At 40.2% G+C, this 17,746-nt stretch overlaps 1 protein-coding gene across 1 annotated transcript in view; it reads right to left on the minus strand.

The window, feature by feature from the left end:
• The window catches only part of ATP13A5 (ATPase 13A5), an 85,434-nt gene extending 68,286 nt beyond the window's left edge, over positions 1-17,148 (minus strand). Inside the window, exons 1-6 of the mRNA XM_029069488.2 lie at positions 17,086-17,148; positions 8,329-8,502; positions 6,005-6,151; positions 5,649-5,719; positions 5,473-5,553; positions 3,119-3,188 (exon numbers count right to left, since the gene is read on the minus strand). Of these exons, the coding sequence (XP_028925321.1) occupies positions 3,119-3,188; positions 5,473-5,553; positions 5,649-5,719; positions 6,005-6,151; positions 8,329-8,502; positions 17,086-17,148 (606 nt within the window). The remainder of the gene's footprint in view (positions 1-3,118; positions 3,189-5,472; positions 5,554-5,648; positions 5,720-6,004; positions 6,152-8,328; positions 8,503-17,085) is intronic.
• Positions 17,149-17,746: the final 598 nt, after the last annotated feature.

A 17,746-nucleotide genomic window follows, 5' to 3' on the forward strand; every position in this document is an offset into this window, starting at 1 on the left:
AAGAACTACTATTGATTGATTAATTGATTGATTAATTGATTGATTAATTGACATTTTCTTTGGAGGAAATGTCTAGCCCTCTTCTGACAAATCCCAGGCTATTTACTTTTATCCTTCTTGTTCTACCTAGATGGAGTAGAAATATCAGGGGGTCTGTTTGTTAATATCATTGCTGATGATTGAACCATTTTAATCAATCAATCTTATCTATTGATCACTGTGTGCCAAGCACTGTCCTAAGCACTTGGGAGACTGCAACATAAGAGTTCGTGGAGACTTTCCTTGCCCACTAGGAGTTTACAGTCTAGAGGGGAAGCTACAGATTTGATTGTTTACATGCTGTGATGGACACAGTTTTAACAAGCTAATGACCACTGTACCTTTCATTTAGGGATATTGCAGCCTTTTACACTACTCTCACTAGTTGGTCAGTCAGTCAATGGTATTTACTGAAAGCTTACTGTGTGCAGAGCACTGTACTAAGTGCTTGGGAGAGCACAGTATCACAATATAACAAAAACATTCCCTTAGCTTAGAGGGGAAGACAGACATTAATATAAATAAATAAATTGCAGATTATCACTCATCAATTTCTGCAAAACCCACAGGGCTCAGGCTTAGTCACTATTCCCACTGAATAGATGGGAAAACTGAGATCCCAGGAAGTTAAATGACTTAAATGACTCTTTCAAGGGCACACAGAAACGGAAACCCCCACCAAAATCCAGACTTCTCACCCCCATTGCATATATATCCCATCAACTATTATTATCTCATTATATATAATAATTACAAATCATGAATAAATAGTAGATCACTTACTATTCATTCTATTGTCTCTATGGTCTAACAATACATCTTCCCAGGTTTTTACTATCTTCCCCCCAACCCAATCAATCTCACCCTTAATACCTGCACCATCCCTTTGCAGTTCTAGTAAAGAGAACATAGCTAAAGGGAAGTTGGAGATAGGACTCCATAGTGTAAGTGTATGGTGTGAGTCAAAAAGCTCATTCAGAGTTGGTTAAGAGATTTCATCTTAGAAGGTGTCTCTTGGGAATGATAAATGAAATGAAATATCAATTCAAACCAGTTCTGTCCCCCTTTATAGTCTTCTAGTCATCTAGAGTGTATAAATGAAATTCTATTTTAATCTTGGTATGCCCTGACATCTGGATATCAAGCTAATAGGTTCTTGAACACTCATTATCAAGCTGGTTTTTTGGGAAAAAATATTTTAAAGCATGCAGATCTTTTTCTTTTTCTATTTTAAATCATTTTAGAGCAGTAACCTGTGACATTGTTTCAGCATTAACATATTTTAGTTACAAAGGATAGCTATTCTGTTGGTGTAGTACAAAATCTTCTAATGGAACTAGAGAAGAACAGGTGAGGAGAAGAACTGGTATTTTGAATTTATGTGTCCTTAGTAGCACATTGAATCAACACTAATTCAAGGAAAGAACATTCCCTAAACCTTCAATATTTCTCTTACTATTCTAATCTCCCATATAAATAGATTCTAACTCTTTAGAGACCAGATCTGATGAGATAAAGTGGCACACAAATGAATAATTATGTGTATACATGTATAAGGAAAAGGTATGCCATACGTTTCTAATTATTATTGCCAAAAGGGATGACTATCAGTCAATGTCATATTGAGCATTTACTGTGTGCAGAACACTGTACCAAGTGCCTGGAAGAGTACAATAACACAGAGCTTATAGACATGTTCTCTGCCCACATGGAGTTAATAATCTAGAGGAGAAGATACACATTAAATGAAATTTTGGATATGCACTTAAGGCCTGTGGTGAAGGTGGGGTGAATAAAGGGTACGAATCCAAGTGCAAAGATGATGCAGGAGAGAGAGAATAGGGGAAATTAGGACTTAGTTGGGGAAGGTCTCTTGGAGGAGATGGGATTTTAATAGGTTTTTAATGTGGGGATAGTGGTAGTCTGTCAGATAAGAAGGGTGTGGAGGGAGGTCCAGGCCAGAGGCAGCACCGGGGCAAAGGTTTGAGAGCAGGATAGGCAAGATTGAGGTATTGGCGAATAAGCTGACATTAGGGGAGTGAAGTGAGCATGTTGGGTTGTTGTAGGAAATCAACGATGTAATATAAGAGGGGGCAAGGGGACAAATTGCTTTAAAGCCAATGGGAAGGAGTTTCTGTTTGATGTGGAAGTGGATGGGCAGTCACACTGGACTTTTTTGAGGAGTGGGGAGATAAGGACTAATTTTTTTTTAGAAAAATGATCCAGATAGCAGAGTGAAGGGAAGCTGATGCATTAGTCAAGATGGGCTAGGATAGGTTTTTGGATCAGCATAGTAGCAATTTGGATGAAGAGCAAAGGGCAGATTTTAGTGATGTTGTGAAGGTACGACTGACAGGACTTGGTGACAGATTGAATATATGGTTGAATGGGAGAGATGAGTCGAAGATAATGCCAAGGTCATGGACTTGTGGTGCAGGGAAGATGGTGGTGCTGCCTATAGTGATGGGAAAGTCATGGAAAGAATAGGGCTTGGATGGGAAGGTGAGTTCAGTATGACTAATAATAACTGTGGCATTTGTTAAACATTTACCATATGTATTGTACTAGCACTGTGGAAAATGCAAGATATTCATGAAGGACACAATCCCTGTCACCACTTGGGGCTTACGGTCCCAGAGGGCAGATGAACAAGTATTGAGTCTTCATTTTACAGATTAGGAATGGAGGCATAGAGAAATTAAATAATTTGTCCAAGGTCAAACGGTAGACCAATGTCAGAGCTAGGAGTAGAACCACTGGGGCCTCCCTCTCAGCAAATTTAGTGACATCTTAGTGTTCTGTAAGAATTGGTGTAGCTTCCTAAACCACCTGATTTATAATCATGGAAAAGATAAATCAGGGAGAGCAGTTTGCTCAACAAGTAATTTCCAGAGGTTCTCATTTTCAGGAAATGACATAATTACAATGCCTGGCCTCACTACTTTTGTTTAACAAGTACTACAACAAGTTTGCCCTGAAAACCCGCAATGAAGGAATCTTTTAAGAACACTTTTATATTGATTCAAGCTTTTAGGCAGAAGGAATATCTCTCTCTCAGTGACCCCTGAAAACAGGTTACCTGTTTAAAAAGTAACTTCCAAATAGGTTGAATTTCAACCTCAATGGCATTTGGTCCACATACAAATCTCCTGCAAAAGATGGTCAAATTATTAATATTAGAAACAAAGTTATTGAATTTTTTGTGATAGGTGCTAAGCACTTACTGTATTTCAAACACTGTTCTACACACTGGGATAGATTAAATAAATTAAATAGGTTAGACAGAGTCCCCATTCTAATGGGATGCTCAGTCTAAGAAATGAATATGCCAACTAAATAATCATAAGGAACCATTGTTTCCTTGTTAATCTTTTGACACTATTATTGAAAATTCAGTGAAAACTGCTTTTCACTGTCTGATCAAGGGTCAGGGAGTTCAGTGTAGAAAATGGTGAGGAAAACTGAGATAAAACAGAGTAATTAATCAGTGCAGGTCCATATTTTGTGGATCAATCATTTGAAATAGGCCTACTTTTCCCTGTAATTATTTCATGCTTTCTACACTTTTGAACAGTTTACTTATGTATGAAGTGTTTCATGTATCTTCTTTTTGGCATGTTGTTTGTAGATAGTCAGAGGATCCATTAAGGGATGAGTTGTTGAGTTATAAAATGGTAAAAATTGAAGGGTGCTTGATATTCAGCTCTAGAAGCTGGTAACTTGTACCCTTGAAAGATGATTGTAAAGGTTTTAGCCCAGGGCTTAGAACAGTGTTTTGCACATAATAAGCAATTAACAAATACCATCATTATTATTATAAGGATGAGACTGAATTGAACATTAGCTCCTCTCTAGTCTGTAAACTCCTTGTGAGCAGGAAACATGCCTACCAACTCTAATACTATACTCTGCCAAGTACTTAAGAGAGTATTTGATACAGAGCAAATATTCAATAAATATGACTGACTGATTGGCTGAGGATAAATTTTAAGACTCCAGGAAAGAATGAAATGCTAGTCTCCTTGTTCACCAGAAAGAACTAACTTTTTAGGAGATAGCTATGTGAGCCACGAGTTGGGATATACCAACTTTAGCACTGATCCTTAGAAGTGGCATTTGATCATTTTCAGGTTTTATTTCAAGTGTCATTTCTTCATGAGCAAAGTTGAATTATTGTATTTATAAATATTATCTGGAGCCAGTTGAAGGATTGAGCAGGGATGTGTCAGGTAATGAGTTACAGATTACAAGTACTACGAATTCCTGACTGCAAGGTGGAGATGGGAAGGCAGGAAAAAGCAGTTTAGAAATGGAGATTTGAGAGAGAGAAAGAGATCACATTTTGATAAATTCTCTCCTCACTTTTTTTTTGGATAATACCAGGAGATTTTCTCATGACTCTCTAAAGAAATGTGACAAGAAGGAAACTCCATAGAGACTATTTGGACTAGTGGTAAGAACTTGGGCCTGGAGGTCAAAGGGCCTGAGTTCTAATTCCAGGTCTTCCACTTGCCTACTGGGTGACCTTGGAAAAGTCATTTAACTTTCTTATGCCTCAGTTTTCTCATCCATAAAACAGAAGGAAATACCTATTCTCTCTCCCTGTTAAACTGTGAATACCTTGTAGGACAGGGTCTGTATCTGACTCGATTATCTTGTATTTGCCATAGTGTTAGTACAGTGGTTGGCACATAGTAAGTGTTAAACAAATAGCCCTGCTATTATTAGTGAGGAAAGCATCTTTCAAATGTTATATTCAGTCCAGATCTTCCCTTTTGACTCAAGAAAATTTTAAAACAGCATGTTAATCTGGGATGCTCTGCGTGTTATAGGGAAGAGAAAAGGAGAAGGGAAGAAGAAAAAGGATGGGAATTAATGGGAAAAGGAAAAAAATAATCTATTCCACACTTCCAACAGCTTGGCTATTCCTAAAATGCAGCCAGAAAATGAGTCATATCCCTGTTCATTAGCTTTAGGCAACTGTCACCCTCTAACTCAGATAAAAAATGGTGTGCTGGTGAGGCTGTTTTATGGCCACAGAAAGGCCATGGAACACACCCCAAAGAAAGCCCAGGGAATCATTCCTGCTTTGTCCCATTCCCGCCCTTGGTCCTCTTCCTCCTTTGGTCTCTAGGGATATTTGGGACATGGGAATGATTGTTAGAGATTCTATGCTTGTATGTGCAGATGTGTGATGTATGAAAATATCTGTATTTTACATCCCTGAAGGAAGCAGAAAGCAATGCCCGAAGCACCATCCCATCCTTTTGCGCAAGCCAAGTGGGAAGAATTGAATTATTCTATTCAAAGCATTCAGTGAATTGAGACTAATCCTGGTTGAGGGAAGATTAAACTCCGAACAACAAATATCAGGTATTAAGCGCATCTATTTCATCCAAAGCATAAACTTTCAAGAAGTGCTATGAACTGTACCTAATTTCTTGCTCTTCACTGGTCAGACCAGGTCCAAACAAAGAATGTATATCACAACAGGAATAGCTGTCATTTAACAACCTAGGAAGATAAAAGTAAGAAAATCTCAGCCGGTGGCATTCCAGATTTGGTGGGGTGTTCCCCTGTCACTCTAGCAGATAATCGCAGAAACTCACCCAACTTTCTGAAACTGTTCCTCGGAGATGTTCCAAGCATACCTGATTTTCTGCACTTGAATGCATCGCACCTACAAAGACAAATATAGCACTAAGGTCATACAATATGTAAAGCTGGTATGTAGTAACAAAAGGAGGTTGTTTTAATGAAGGGCTTACTACCTGCAGAGCACCGTATTAAGTACTTTGGAGAGTACAATACAACAGAATTGGTAGACATGATCCTTGCTCACGAGGAGCTCAGAGTCTAACATTTTTCACCTGCAACCATGTTCTTACCCCTTGATTTCTGGTAATGACAAAGGAGCTTTCAACCTCCCAACTGTCTTAAATGACGGTTAATCAAAACCACTTACCTTTGAATCTGGATTTGACATGACTTTGTTTATGATAGAGTGCTGGTCAGCAACCCGAGTCTCATTTTGATTTTTGTTCCTAAGAGCCTTCAGCGTAGATGTGTCAAGGTAGATCATTTTCTTCCTTGTGTACTTTTGAAATTCATCCTAGAAAAATACCATCCAGCCAGGTGAATTATCAAGGCTTCCTTGTATAGTGGTGTGAATGGATTTTTTTTAGGGTATTTGTTAAGCACTTACTATGTGCCAGGCACTGTTCTAAGCACTGGGGTAGATATAAGGTAGAAAGGGTGGACACAGTGCATGTCCCACATGGGGCTCACAGTCATAATCCCCATTTTACAGATGAGGTAAATGGCATAGAAGCTGTGATTTGCCCAAGGTCACACAGCAGACAAGTGGCGGAGCCAGGACTGGAACCAAATAAAAATAATAGTAATAACTATAGTAGTTGTTAAGCACTTACTATGTGGCAAATACTATTATAAGTGCTGGGGTAGATACAAGTTAATCAGGTTGGACACAGTGACTGTCCCATATTGGGCTCACACACTTAATCCCTGTGTGACTTTGGGCAAGTCACTTAACTTCTCGGTGCCTCAGTTACCTCATCTGTAAAATGGGGATGAAGACTGTTAGCCTCATGTGGGACAACCTGATTACCCTGTAACTACCCCAGCTCCTAGAACAGTGCTCGGCACATAGTAAGCACTTAACAAATACCAACATTACATTAATCCCCATTTTATAGATGAGGTAACTGAGGCCTGGAGAAGTTGACTTGTCCAGTCACACAGCAGATATGTGGCAGAGTTGGAATTAGAACCCAGGTCCTTCTGACTTCCTGGCCCATGCTCTAACCACTAGATAATGCTGCTTCTCAAGACATCAACAAACTTCCTGCTACAGGCACAACAGAATAATAATGTTGGTATTTGTTAAGCGCTTACTATGTGCAGAGCACTGTTCTAAGCACTGGGGTAGATACAGGGTAATCAGGTTGTCCCACGTGATCCTCAAAGTTAATCCCCATTTTACAGATGAGGTAACTGAGGCGCAGAGAAGTTAAGCGACTTGCCCACAGTCACACAGCTGACAAATGGCAGAGCCAGGAGTCGAACTCATGACCTCTGACTCCGAAGCCCAGGCTCTTTCTACTGAGCCACGCTGCTTCCCCTAACAGAAACAATCATAATTTACCTCCCACCCCACAAAAAACCTTTGACAGGACCCAATTGAGTCCCACTTTCAGTTAGAATGGCAGGAGGTTGTTTCCACTTGCTCACTTTCATTTCCCTCTCTTTTTTTTTCTCTTTTTTGTTGGCAGAAACAGTTGCCATGATACAAATCAATTGACCCCTTTCTTGGCATGTTCACTGCAACTAGAATATGTCTCTATTGAGACAATTTTGAGAAACCTCTGAGAAATGTCCTGATAAATCAGTCAATCAATCCCTGGTATTTATTGCATACTGACTGTGAATAGAGCACTGTACTAAGCACTTGGGATAATCAATTAATGGCATTTATTGACCACCTACTGTATGCAAAGTAGTGTTCTAAGTGGTTGGGAGAGTGCAGTGCAACAGAGAGCATCGCAAGGAGCTAGCAATCTAGATGGGGAGAAAGACATTAAGATAAATTATGTATATTTGCATAAGGGCTTAGTACAGTGTTTGCATATAGTAGGAACTCCATAAATAATACTGATTGATAAGTGCTATGGGGCTGAAGTTGGGATGAATATCCAGTGCTTAAAGGTTAGAGATTAAAGTGCATAGATGGTGCAGAGTAAGGGAAATGAGGGATTCTTTGGGAAAAGTCACTTAGGGGAGATATGATTTTAGTAAGGCTTTGATGATGATGATGATGATGTTGGTATTTGTTAAGCGCTTACTATGTGCCGACCACTGTTCTAAGAGCTGGGGGATATACAGGGTCATTAGGTTGTCCCACGTGAGGCTCACAGTCTTAATCCCCATTTTGCAGATGAGGGAACTGAGGCACAGAGGAGTTAAGTGACTTGTCCACCGTCACACAGCTGACAAGTGGCAGAGACAGGATTCAAACCCATGACCTCTGACTTCCAAGCCCAGGCTCTTTCCACTGAGCCACGCTGCTTCTCTAAGAAGTCTTTGAGTTGAGGAGAGTGGTGGTTTGTCATATATGGAGGGCGAGGGAGTTCTGTACTGGAGTAAAGTTTTAAACATGGAAGAATCTCTAGAATGCTCTGTAGTATTTCTGCATATACCACCCCCTCAAAAAATGATCATAGTGGAAGCACATTCACAGCATTGTAATAGAAAGCTATAGGGAAAACTCACCGTTGTCCTAAGCAATACAGTGTCTGCTTCTTGCAATGGACATGGAATGCAATTTGCCCACACGTTCCATTCCGGTCTCCAGTACAAAACTAGGAGAAGAATCCCACAGGACAAGATGGATCCAGCGGTGCATAGGGCTTTCCGGAAGAATTGTGTTCGATAACCAAATACCTCCTGTGGAGCAAACAATATACGTATTGTAATAAATGTATAATCTATATATTTTTAAAAAATGAATTGATTCCCCAAAACACGTGAGTTAACCATGGAAGCAAGTCTTTTAGGAGAGGAATCTGGGATTTAGCTTGCTAGGAGTTAATAGCTGTCAACATATCTAATTAAAATGATAATAATGATAATGATGGTATTTGTTAAGCATTTACTATATGCCAGTCACTGTACTAAGCACTAAGGTGGATATAAGGAAAACGAGTTGGACGCAGATCCCTGTTCCATTTAGGTCTCACAGTCTCAATCCCCATTTTACAGATGAGGAGGCTCAGAGAAGTGAAGTGATTTGCTCAAGTTCGCACAGCAGACAAGTGGCAGAGCCGGGATTAGAACCCATGACCTTCTGACTCCCAGGCATGTGCTCTATCCACTACATCATGCTGCTTTTCACAATAATAACTGTGGTATTAAAATGCTCATTATGTATCAAGCATTATACTATGTGTTAGGGAAGTTACAAGATAATCAGATAGGGAACAGACCCTGTCCCATATAGGGCAGTCTCAGTAGGAATTAGAACAGGAATCCCTGTTTTACAGATGAGGAAAATGAGGCCCATAGAAGTTGAGACTTTTACAAGGTCAAACAACTGACGAGGGGCCATTTCCAGGCTTAGAACCAAGGTCTTCTGACTCCCAGATCTATGCTCTTTCCACTGAATTACACTATCTTTGAAAATTTCATATTATTTTACTGGAATAGGGAGCTGTACACAGGGGAGAACAACTGAAGTTGCAACTTGAGCTCCAAGTAAAAAACTTGCCAAAGTTTTCCCAACAACTGCTAAACATGAGGAAGGTAACCAACACTAAAGGTGCCTCCTTCAGGGAAAATGTCTTTACCCTGGCCCAGCTCCAATTTCCCCTTGATCTGTAAGGCCTAGTGGAGTATAATCCATATTGAATGTAAACTAAGGCACAAATTAGAAGGAATTATAAATGTAGAAGAAAGGTTAGGATTTCCAAGTTGTTTTTTTTCCCATGGGTGTAAAGTTCCCTGGATGCTGAAGGCATATGAAAAGGGGGCAAGAAGGGTTTATTTATTTATTTATTTATTTTAGAGTTTAACTCTATGTTCAGATTTTGAAGGCCACATCTTTTAATATATTCATTATTATTTACAAAAGGGATGATCAAAACTCATTGTGCCAAGAACAGCATTCTGTTTTTCAAGCTCTCTCTTTCTCCTTTCCCTTATATGGGAAATCTCTCCAGACTCTCTTCTGCATCTCCCACAAACCCTAAGTAGGGATATAACTGAGTATCAGTAGCAATACTGTCCCAGGAGTGTGGTGACGATCATCTGGGCTACAGTTTCTCTCTCTGTCCCAACCTTCCCTTGAAGAATACCGGCAGCTTTTCCAAATCTTCACCTCTGTGCTGAAGATGCCTATCCTTCCACTGTCTGTTCCTAACCCTGATGATCTTGCCAACTACCTTGTTAATAAAATTGAAGCCACAAAGATCCAACTTCCCACTGTCTCCCCACCACCAAGCTCCTACTGCTGCTGTCTCCTTTTTCCAACACTTCTCAGATCTCTTTCAAGAAAGGTCACCTTCCAGCTTTCTAAATCAGTGCCCTTTATCTACATTCTTATTCTAGCCCTATGCACTTCCTAAAATCAATCTCTCCTATTCTCCTCCCCTCCCCTCCCTCTCTGCCATTTTCAGTCCACTGGCCATTTTCCTCTACCTTTATACATGTTCATCTCACTCATATTAAAGAACCTTTTCCCCACTCCAAGGTCACCTCCAGCTATTGCCCCATCTCTCTGCTCACATTACTCTCCAAAATATTTGAACAGAACCTCTACTTTCATTGCCTTTATTTCTCCTCCATCACTTCCTCTTGACCCAATTTTGCTACCAAGAGTGTATCCTCTAAATGACCGTTATGATCTTAAAATCAAGTCCATAGGGCTATTCTTTGTCTTGATTCTCCTTGACCACTCAGTTGCTTTTGACACTGGATCACTCTCTTCTAAAACATTCTCAAGCCTTAGTTTCAGTCGCATCATACTAACCTAGTTCCCAACTTACCTCTCTGACCATTCCTTTTCAGTTTGGTTTACTGGCTTCCCCTCTACCTCTTGTCCTCTCTCTGTGGCCATCCTGCAAAGCTCTCTTCTGGGCCTCCTACTCTTCTCATTCTATTTTGCTGTTTGTGAACTTATCCACTCACTTAGATTCTGCTACCAACTCTATGTGGACAACTCCCAAATCTCTCTCTCTAGTCCTGACTTCTTGCCTGATCTGAAATCCCATATTTCTTCTTGCCTCCATAATATCTCCACTTAGCTGTTGCATCAGAACGTCAAACCCAATATGTCTAAAATATCTCATCTCATCATTCCTAGCTAAACCTACTCCTAACTTTCTCATCTCAGTCAATGATACTTCCTCATTCCCTCCCCCTAAAGTCCACAGCTTCAGTGTCATTTTCAACCTTTCATCATAATTCATCTCCCTTTCAATCTACTGCCAAATCCTGCCAGTTCTTCCCTCACAAAATCTCCCAGTACCCAACCCTTCCTCTCCCCTCAAGAACCTACCAACCTGGAACAAATGCTGAACATATCATGGTGGGAGTCTTGGATCATCCTTCTCCCTAGTCTCCCTGCCTCCTTCTTGTGAGTTCTTAGAGGTTTGATTAATTACTTTTTATGGTTACCTGAAGATACTTTAAAAAATAGGAAGAAATTGAACTTGAGCATCAGGTTATGTGGGTTTTAGTCTCAGGCCAGATTAACTGTGATCTCAAGAAAACCATTTAACCTCTTTAGTCCTCAGTTTCTTCATCTGTAAAATGGAGAATGTGATATTTAGGTGTCTCTCACTCTCAGGAATGCTGTGAGAATTAAATGAGGTCATTGATGTTAAAATGATTTGGAAAAATGAAATTGTCATATAAATTTAGGTTAATTCACTGATGGCACAAGGTATTTTCTACTAGACTGTATCTTTAATTCAGGGACATATTTAAGGACAGTAATGCAGAAGAACACATAAATCATGGTCTGAGGGAAGAATACTGAAAATAAAATAAAGGTATCTATCACTGAACTCCAAAATCAACAGCTGTTTTTTTAAAAGGTCACCCATTTATTATGCTATTGATCACATTTGCTATATGAAGTCATCTGTCTATAGGGGGATAAAGCAGCTTTGTGTTACCTTGACTTGAAATAAAGTCCTTTTTCTTTAAGTTAAATAGAAACCAAAGTTTAAAAACTATTGGTATCTAAAAGGTTTTCTACAAAGCTTTCTCCCTCAGGTGAAAAAAAAAAAATGACTCTATCTTCTTTATCAGTATGAGCCCCAAAGCATGAGCCTGGCATTTATTTTGCCCTATGCATTTTAATAAGCTTTTCTGCTTCTACAGTAACAAGGTTGTGTTCAAATTCCTGAGAGATGGGAGGGTGTTTATCTGGTCACTGGGAGCATTTCTTTGCTTGAACTCTTTGAGATTAAACAACACGAAAGGTCTTGATTGTGTCATTTTAAAAAGACAAAATAAAATAAACAGTGAATAATCAAGAAAACAGATTCTAGTCCCAGCTCCAAAACTCATTCACTCTCAGACCCCAGGGAAGCCATCTACTGCTCATGGGTAATAGTTTAATATGTTCCAGAATTTAGTGGGACACTGCACCTCTGGAAATAGCCAATGATAACCCCGCTACCTCTGGGTCTGACAGTTCAATACTCTTTCATCTCTGGGATTGACAGTTCATATCCCTGTAACCTCTGAGTTTGACAGGTCCTAGCTCTGTCACCTCTGGCATTGACAGCTCATAGTTCTGTTAATTCTGGGTTTGGCAGTTCAAGGTCTTGAGAAGCAGTGTGGCTTAGTGGCAAGAGCCCTGCCTTGGGAGTCAGAGATCGTGGGTTCTAATCCCGGCAGCACCACTCATCTGCTGTGTGACCCTGGGCAAGCCACTTAACTTCTCTGGGCCTCAGTTACCTCATCTGTAAAATGAGGATTAAGACTGTGAGCCCCACGTGGAACAACCTGATGACCTTGTATCTACACTGGTGCTTTAGAACAGTGCTCGGCACATAGTAAATGCTTAACAAATACCAACATTATTATGTATTGATTATTAAGGCCCGGTCACCTCTGGAATTGACAATTCATAGCCCTGTCACCTCTGGATTTGACAGTTCCCGGTCCTGTCACCTCTGGGTTTGGAATTTCATAGCCCTGTCCACTCTGAGTTTGGCAGTCCATAGCCCTATCACCTTGGGGATTGACAGTTCATTGCTCTGTCACTTCTGGATTTGGCAGATCATAGCTCTGTCTGTCACTTCTGGGTTTGACAGTTCATAATCCTGTCACTTCTGAGTTTGGCAGTTCTTAGCCCTGTCACTTCTGGATTTGGCAGTTCACAGTCCCGTCATCTCTGGGCTTGGCAGTTCAAAGTCCTGACACCTCTGGGACTGACTGTTCATAGTTCTGTCACCTCTGGGTTTGGCAGTTTGTATCTCTCTCACCTTTGGGATTGTTAGTTCATAGCCTTGTAAACTCTGGGTTCGGCCATTCGTTGCCCCTGAATTCAGGGTTTGTCATTTCAGTTATGAAAGTAAAATTGAAATATTAGCTTAGATTTAAGATTTTAGATACAGTATTACACTAGTGGGCTGATTTTTCAAATAGATAAGTATATTGTTAGGATAGTGTACAGCACAACTCCAGTGTTATTGCCCTTGATAATAATAACAATAATTCTGCCAGATATTCAATATCATTACAGATTTTGAAGGTAAGGTGAAGTAATCATTGGAGCCCCAACCCACTTTCATTACAACTTGACCATTACTAATCATCAGTCAATCAATTGTATTTGTTGAGTGCTTACTATATGCAGAGCACTGTACTAAGCACTTGGGAGAGTACAGTACAACAAGAAACAGACACATTCCCTGCAGACAATGAGCTTACACCCTAGAGGGGGAGACAGACATTAAAATAAATAAATTACAGAAGCGTATATTAGTGCTGTGGAGCTCAGGGGTGAAAAAAAGACTGAATTCACGTTTCTAGAGTCTTCTCTCAAAGCAATTCATGTTAATAATTAGCACAGAAGATAGTTCAGAGACTATCAAGAAAATGACTGCCAAACAGTTGCTACTGGAATGAGTATTATACTGTTATTTTGTTTGTTTCATGGAACAAAGGATATGTTTCTATTGAGAAGCAGTGTTTCCTAGTGGAAAGAATACTGTCCTGGAAGTTGGAGGACCTGGGTTCTAATGTCGACTTTGCCACTTGCCTACGGGGTGACCTTGAACAAGTCACTTAACATCTCTGTACCTCAGTTTCTTCAACTGTAAAATGGGAGTTAAATACAAATTCTCCCCCCCAACACATATGTACACTGTGAACCCTTTGTGTCACAGGAACTGTCTGACCTAATTATCTTGCATCTTCCCCAGAACTTAATACAGTGCTTGGCATATAGCAAGCACTTAACAAAACCACATTTAATATCTATTTTAGATTATCCAGGCACTTAGAAATCATTGGTTCTCTTAGTTACCTTCCAGTGTTCCCTCATACACAACTGATTCCTTTAGGTCCAATATTCCCTCTTTGAATACTTTCAACCAAAGTACTTGTTCTTCAGCACAAAGTGAAGGAAAAACTGAATGAATCATTTATGAAGATTTCTGAACTTCAGAAATTGGTGTAAGATCTCCGAATCGTTGCTTGCTTGTTGAAACAACTTCAGAAATTATAAAGTGGCCTTAAACTATGGTGTTAAGTTCTTATTAAGAATGGTCTGAGGTATCTAAATATGAGAAACTCGGGCCACTTTTAAACATGATCTAATTGATCCTCATAGCACCTGTGGGAAGGCAATAGTGAACAGGTGATTTAATCCTCTTGCTGCTGAATAGGGAAAATGAAGCAAGATATGGTCAGAACTGATAAAAGCCTGAGGTAACTTCTGGGTACCAGCATAATTTTTATTCCTCCAAATAAAAAGGTAACCCTCTCCACCTTTTGGCTTGATGGCTGCAGTGTCATAGGTGTCTTAGCCCAGAGACTGGAGTCACTGATTTCTAGCACCCTTCAGACTGTAAACTTATGGGCAGGGGACGTGTCTGCTAATTCTGTTGTATCGTACTCTTCCAAGTGCTTAGTGAAGTGCTCCGTACATAATAAGCACTCAGTAAGATGGATAGATGGTGTTCTCTAGGTTTCAAGTATTGCCACAGATTGCTAACTAGATGGCTCTTCGAAAGATACAAAAAACTCTCGCCAAGGTGGTAAGTTTTTTAGGCCCACTGCCTTATTTTCTCCAGGAGTGTGTGCATGTTAACAAAAGGTTCATAGTGGATATTTGTGTTTTATGTAACTAATAATTATATTTGTTAAGCACTTACTCTATGCCAGGCAATATACTAAGTGCTGGGGTGGGTGGATACAAGCAAATCAGGTTGGACCCTGTCCCTGTCCTACATGGGGTTCACAGTCTCAATTCCCATTTTACAGATGGATAACTGAGGCACAGAGAAGTGAAATGACAACCTTCTGACTCCCAGGCCCATGCTCTATCTATTAAGCCATGCTGGACTCTGACAAATACAAGTTAGGACTATATAAGTAAGGAGCTCCTCCTAACACTCATTCCATTTGCTGTTTTCAGAGTCAACACATAAACATATATGATATCTTGAAATAAGATAGGGTTCCTTCTGGACCAGGTATCTGGCAAATTTATGCCATGCCATCTTAACTCTGCTGTAGTTTTTTTTATTTATTGAAGGAAAGAAACACCTAGTCTGTGCCTTTACTCTTATATGTTAGGATTTCTCTATGCCAGTTTATGCCATGTGGTTAACAGCTTGGATAATTGTAAAATGTTCAAGATTGAAAGCCTGGGGCAAAAGAGTTTATTTCTTCTAGCTTGCTGTCATAATTTAAGTTTTCTGAGAAGAGAAAATATGCTGGGTGAGAATGTGTACCTGCTGACTTGATGTTACACTTTAACCCTATTGCTACCCTTATCCCTTTCTCTCACTCCAACCTTAGCTTTTCCAAGATAGGCTTAGGTTCCTCTTTGAGCTGAACGCTGCTTCCCTCCAGAGTTTGGCACTAATTCCACTCTTCTCTGCCTCTTGGCTGACCGGCCTCAGCACCTGGGTTGTCTCCCCAGTCTTTAATAACAGTAATAATAATGATAAATGTGGTGTTTGTTAATCGCTATGTGCCAGGTAGTGTACTAAGTGCTGTGGGTTGGACACAGTCCCTGTCCCACATGGGCCTCACAGTCTTAATCCTCATTTTACTTAATCTTAATCATTATAGGAGAAGCAGCGTGGCTCAGTGGAAAGAGTATGGGCTTGGGAGTCAGAGGTCATGGGTTCAAATCCAGGCTCTGCCACTTGTCAGATGTGTGACTGTGGGCAAGTCACTTAACCTCTCTGTGCCTCAGTTCCCTCATCTGTAAAATGGGGATTAAGACTGTGAGCCTCATGTGGGACAACCTGATTACCCTGTATCTACCCCAGCGCTTAGAACAGTGCTCTGCACATAGTAAGCATTTAACAAAAACCAACATTATTATTATTATTTTATGGTTGAGGGAACTGAGGCATGAAGAAGTGAAGTGACTTGCCCAAGGTCACACAGCAGACAAGTGGCAGAGCTGGGATAAGAACCCAGGTCCTTCTGAATCCCAGGCTCGTACTCTCTCCACAAGGCCACACTGCTTCTCGTGCTGCTTTGGTGCCTACTTTCACTGAATGCCATCAGCACCTAGTACTTCTCACCACTGACTATTTTTTCTTATGACTCCCCAAACTAAGGATCTTTGGAGGAATAGGAAAGCTTTAAAAGGAGGTCACTGCTTTGTGTGTGCTGCCCAATGCAGTCCCCGATTAGACCGTAAGCCCATCAATGAGCAGGGATTGTCTCTCCATCTGTTGCCGAATTGTACATTCCAAGCGCTTAATACAGTGCTCTGCACATAGTGAGCGCTCAATAAATACTATTGAATGAATGAATAAATGAGTGAATGCACCTGGAAATGCCAGACAGACACTCTGATGTTACTACCTTCGATTTTAAAAGCTCCGTCTGCCACGGGCTTAGCATTCTCAAACAAGGACAGAAAAAACAAACACATTATTAATGCACTGAGTAGGCTATTTTTCAAATAGGTTGCCCTTCCCCCTCCAGAGGCATTGCAAAATGATTAACGATCTGAGAACCACACAGTATATAAAAGTTAAAGCATTGTTATGTACTTAAGACACTCTATTATCTCTGCGTTGATGCTTCATAGTGTCGTTAATGAATGCAGAGACAAAGGGAAAGAAACATTTCCCCCTTGTTAAAGAGTCTTCAATATTTGTCCCAGTAGTAATTGAGCTCAGGTTAAGCCCCCACAGTCTTGTGAATTATACCTTTTAAATGCAACCTAGAGCTGTCACTCTTACAAAATCTTCTGGAGATTTAACCGTTCCATGTGACAGTGAACATTTGCATAAAGAAAATATAAATAGGACCAAAACTTACCAACTCATCACCTTCTCCTTTGTTGAGCAATGTCCAGTGGTTGTTCTTGCCATTTTCCTCCATCTAAAGTTTTGCTTTTCCCTTTCAGGATCTCCTCCCAAGTGTTTCTATGGAAAATAGTTATGAGCTGCCAGGATTAATTTGGATTTAGAACTGTAAATAGCTTTCATCATTGCTCTCCAGTCCTTTTAAGATCTCCCAGAGCACACCTTCCTTATTAGACTAACAAAAGAGAGAGGCAAATTTCCTTGTCACAGCATGCTGACTTAAGTGATGTATTTATTTCACACTCTTTATTTTCTTAGCCAGATCAAAATACCTGACCAAAAAACTAATGAAAGAGTGACTGAACTGGAAAACAAATGTTCATATATATTAACGGATGACTCGGTGTTTCAGGTTAAGGGAGGTGACAATAAAAGAACCTTGTCAATGAAAGAGATGCACTTCCTTGGGCGGAGTTGGGGGAAAGGAAAAGTGAGGAGTGACAAAATGAATGGTAATTGGTTAGACACCCCATCACATATAGGGATGAGTACCGAGGAGAAGAGGAGCCAAAAGTTCTTTCTTCTGCCTCTGTCTTTCCACTCCATGGCTTTGTTTCTTTCTGTATCTTTGGCACTCTCTCCCCACCTTTCACTGTGTTCTGCTGACCTCTTTG

The sequence above is a fragment of the Ornithorhynchus anatinus genome, chromosome 7 (assembly GCF_004115215.2).
Source record: "Ornithorhynchus anatinus isolate Pmale09 chromosome 7, mOrnAna1.pri.v4, whole genome shotgun sequence".
In the NCBI taxonomy this organism is placed as follows: Eukaryota; Metazoa; Chordata; class Mammalia; order Monotremata; family Ornithorhynchidae; genus Ornithorhynchus; species Ornithorhynchus anatinus.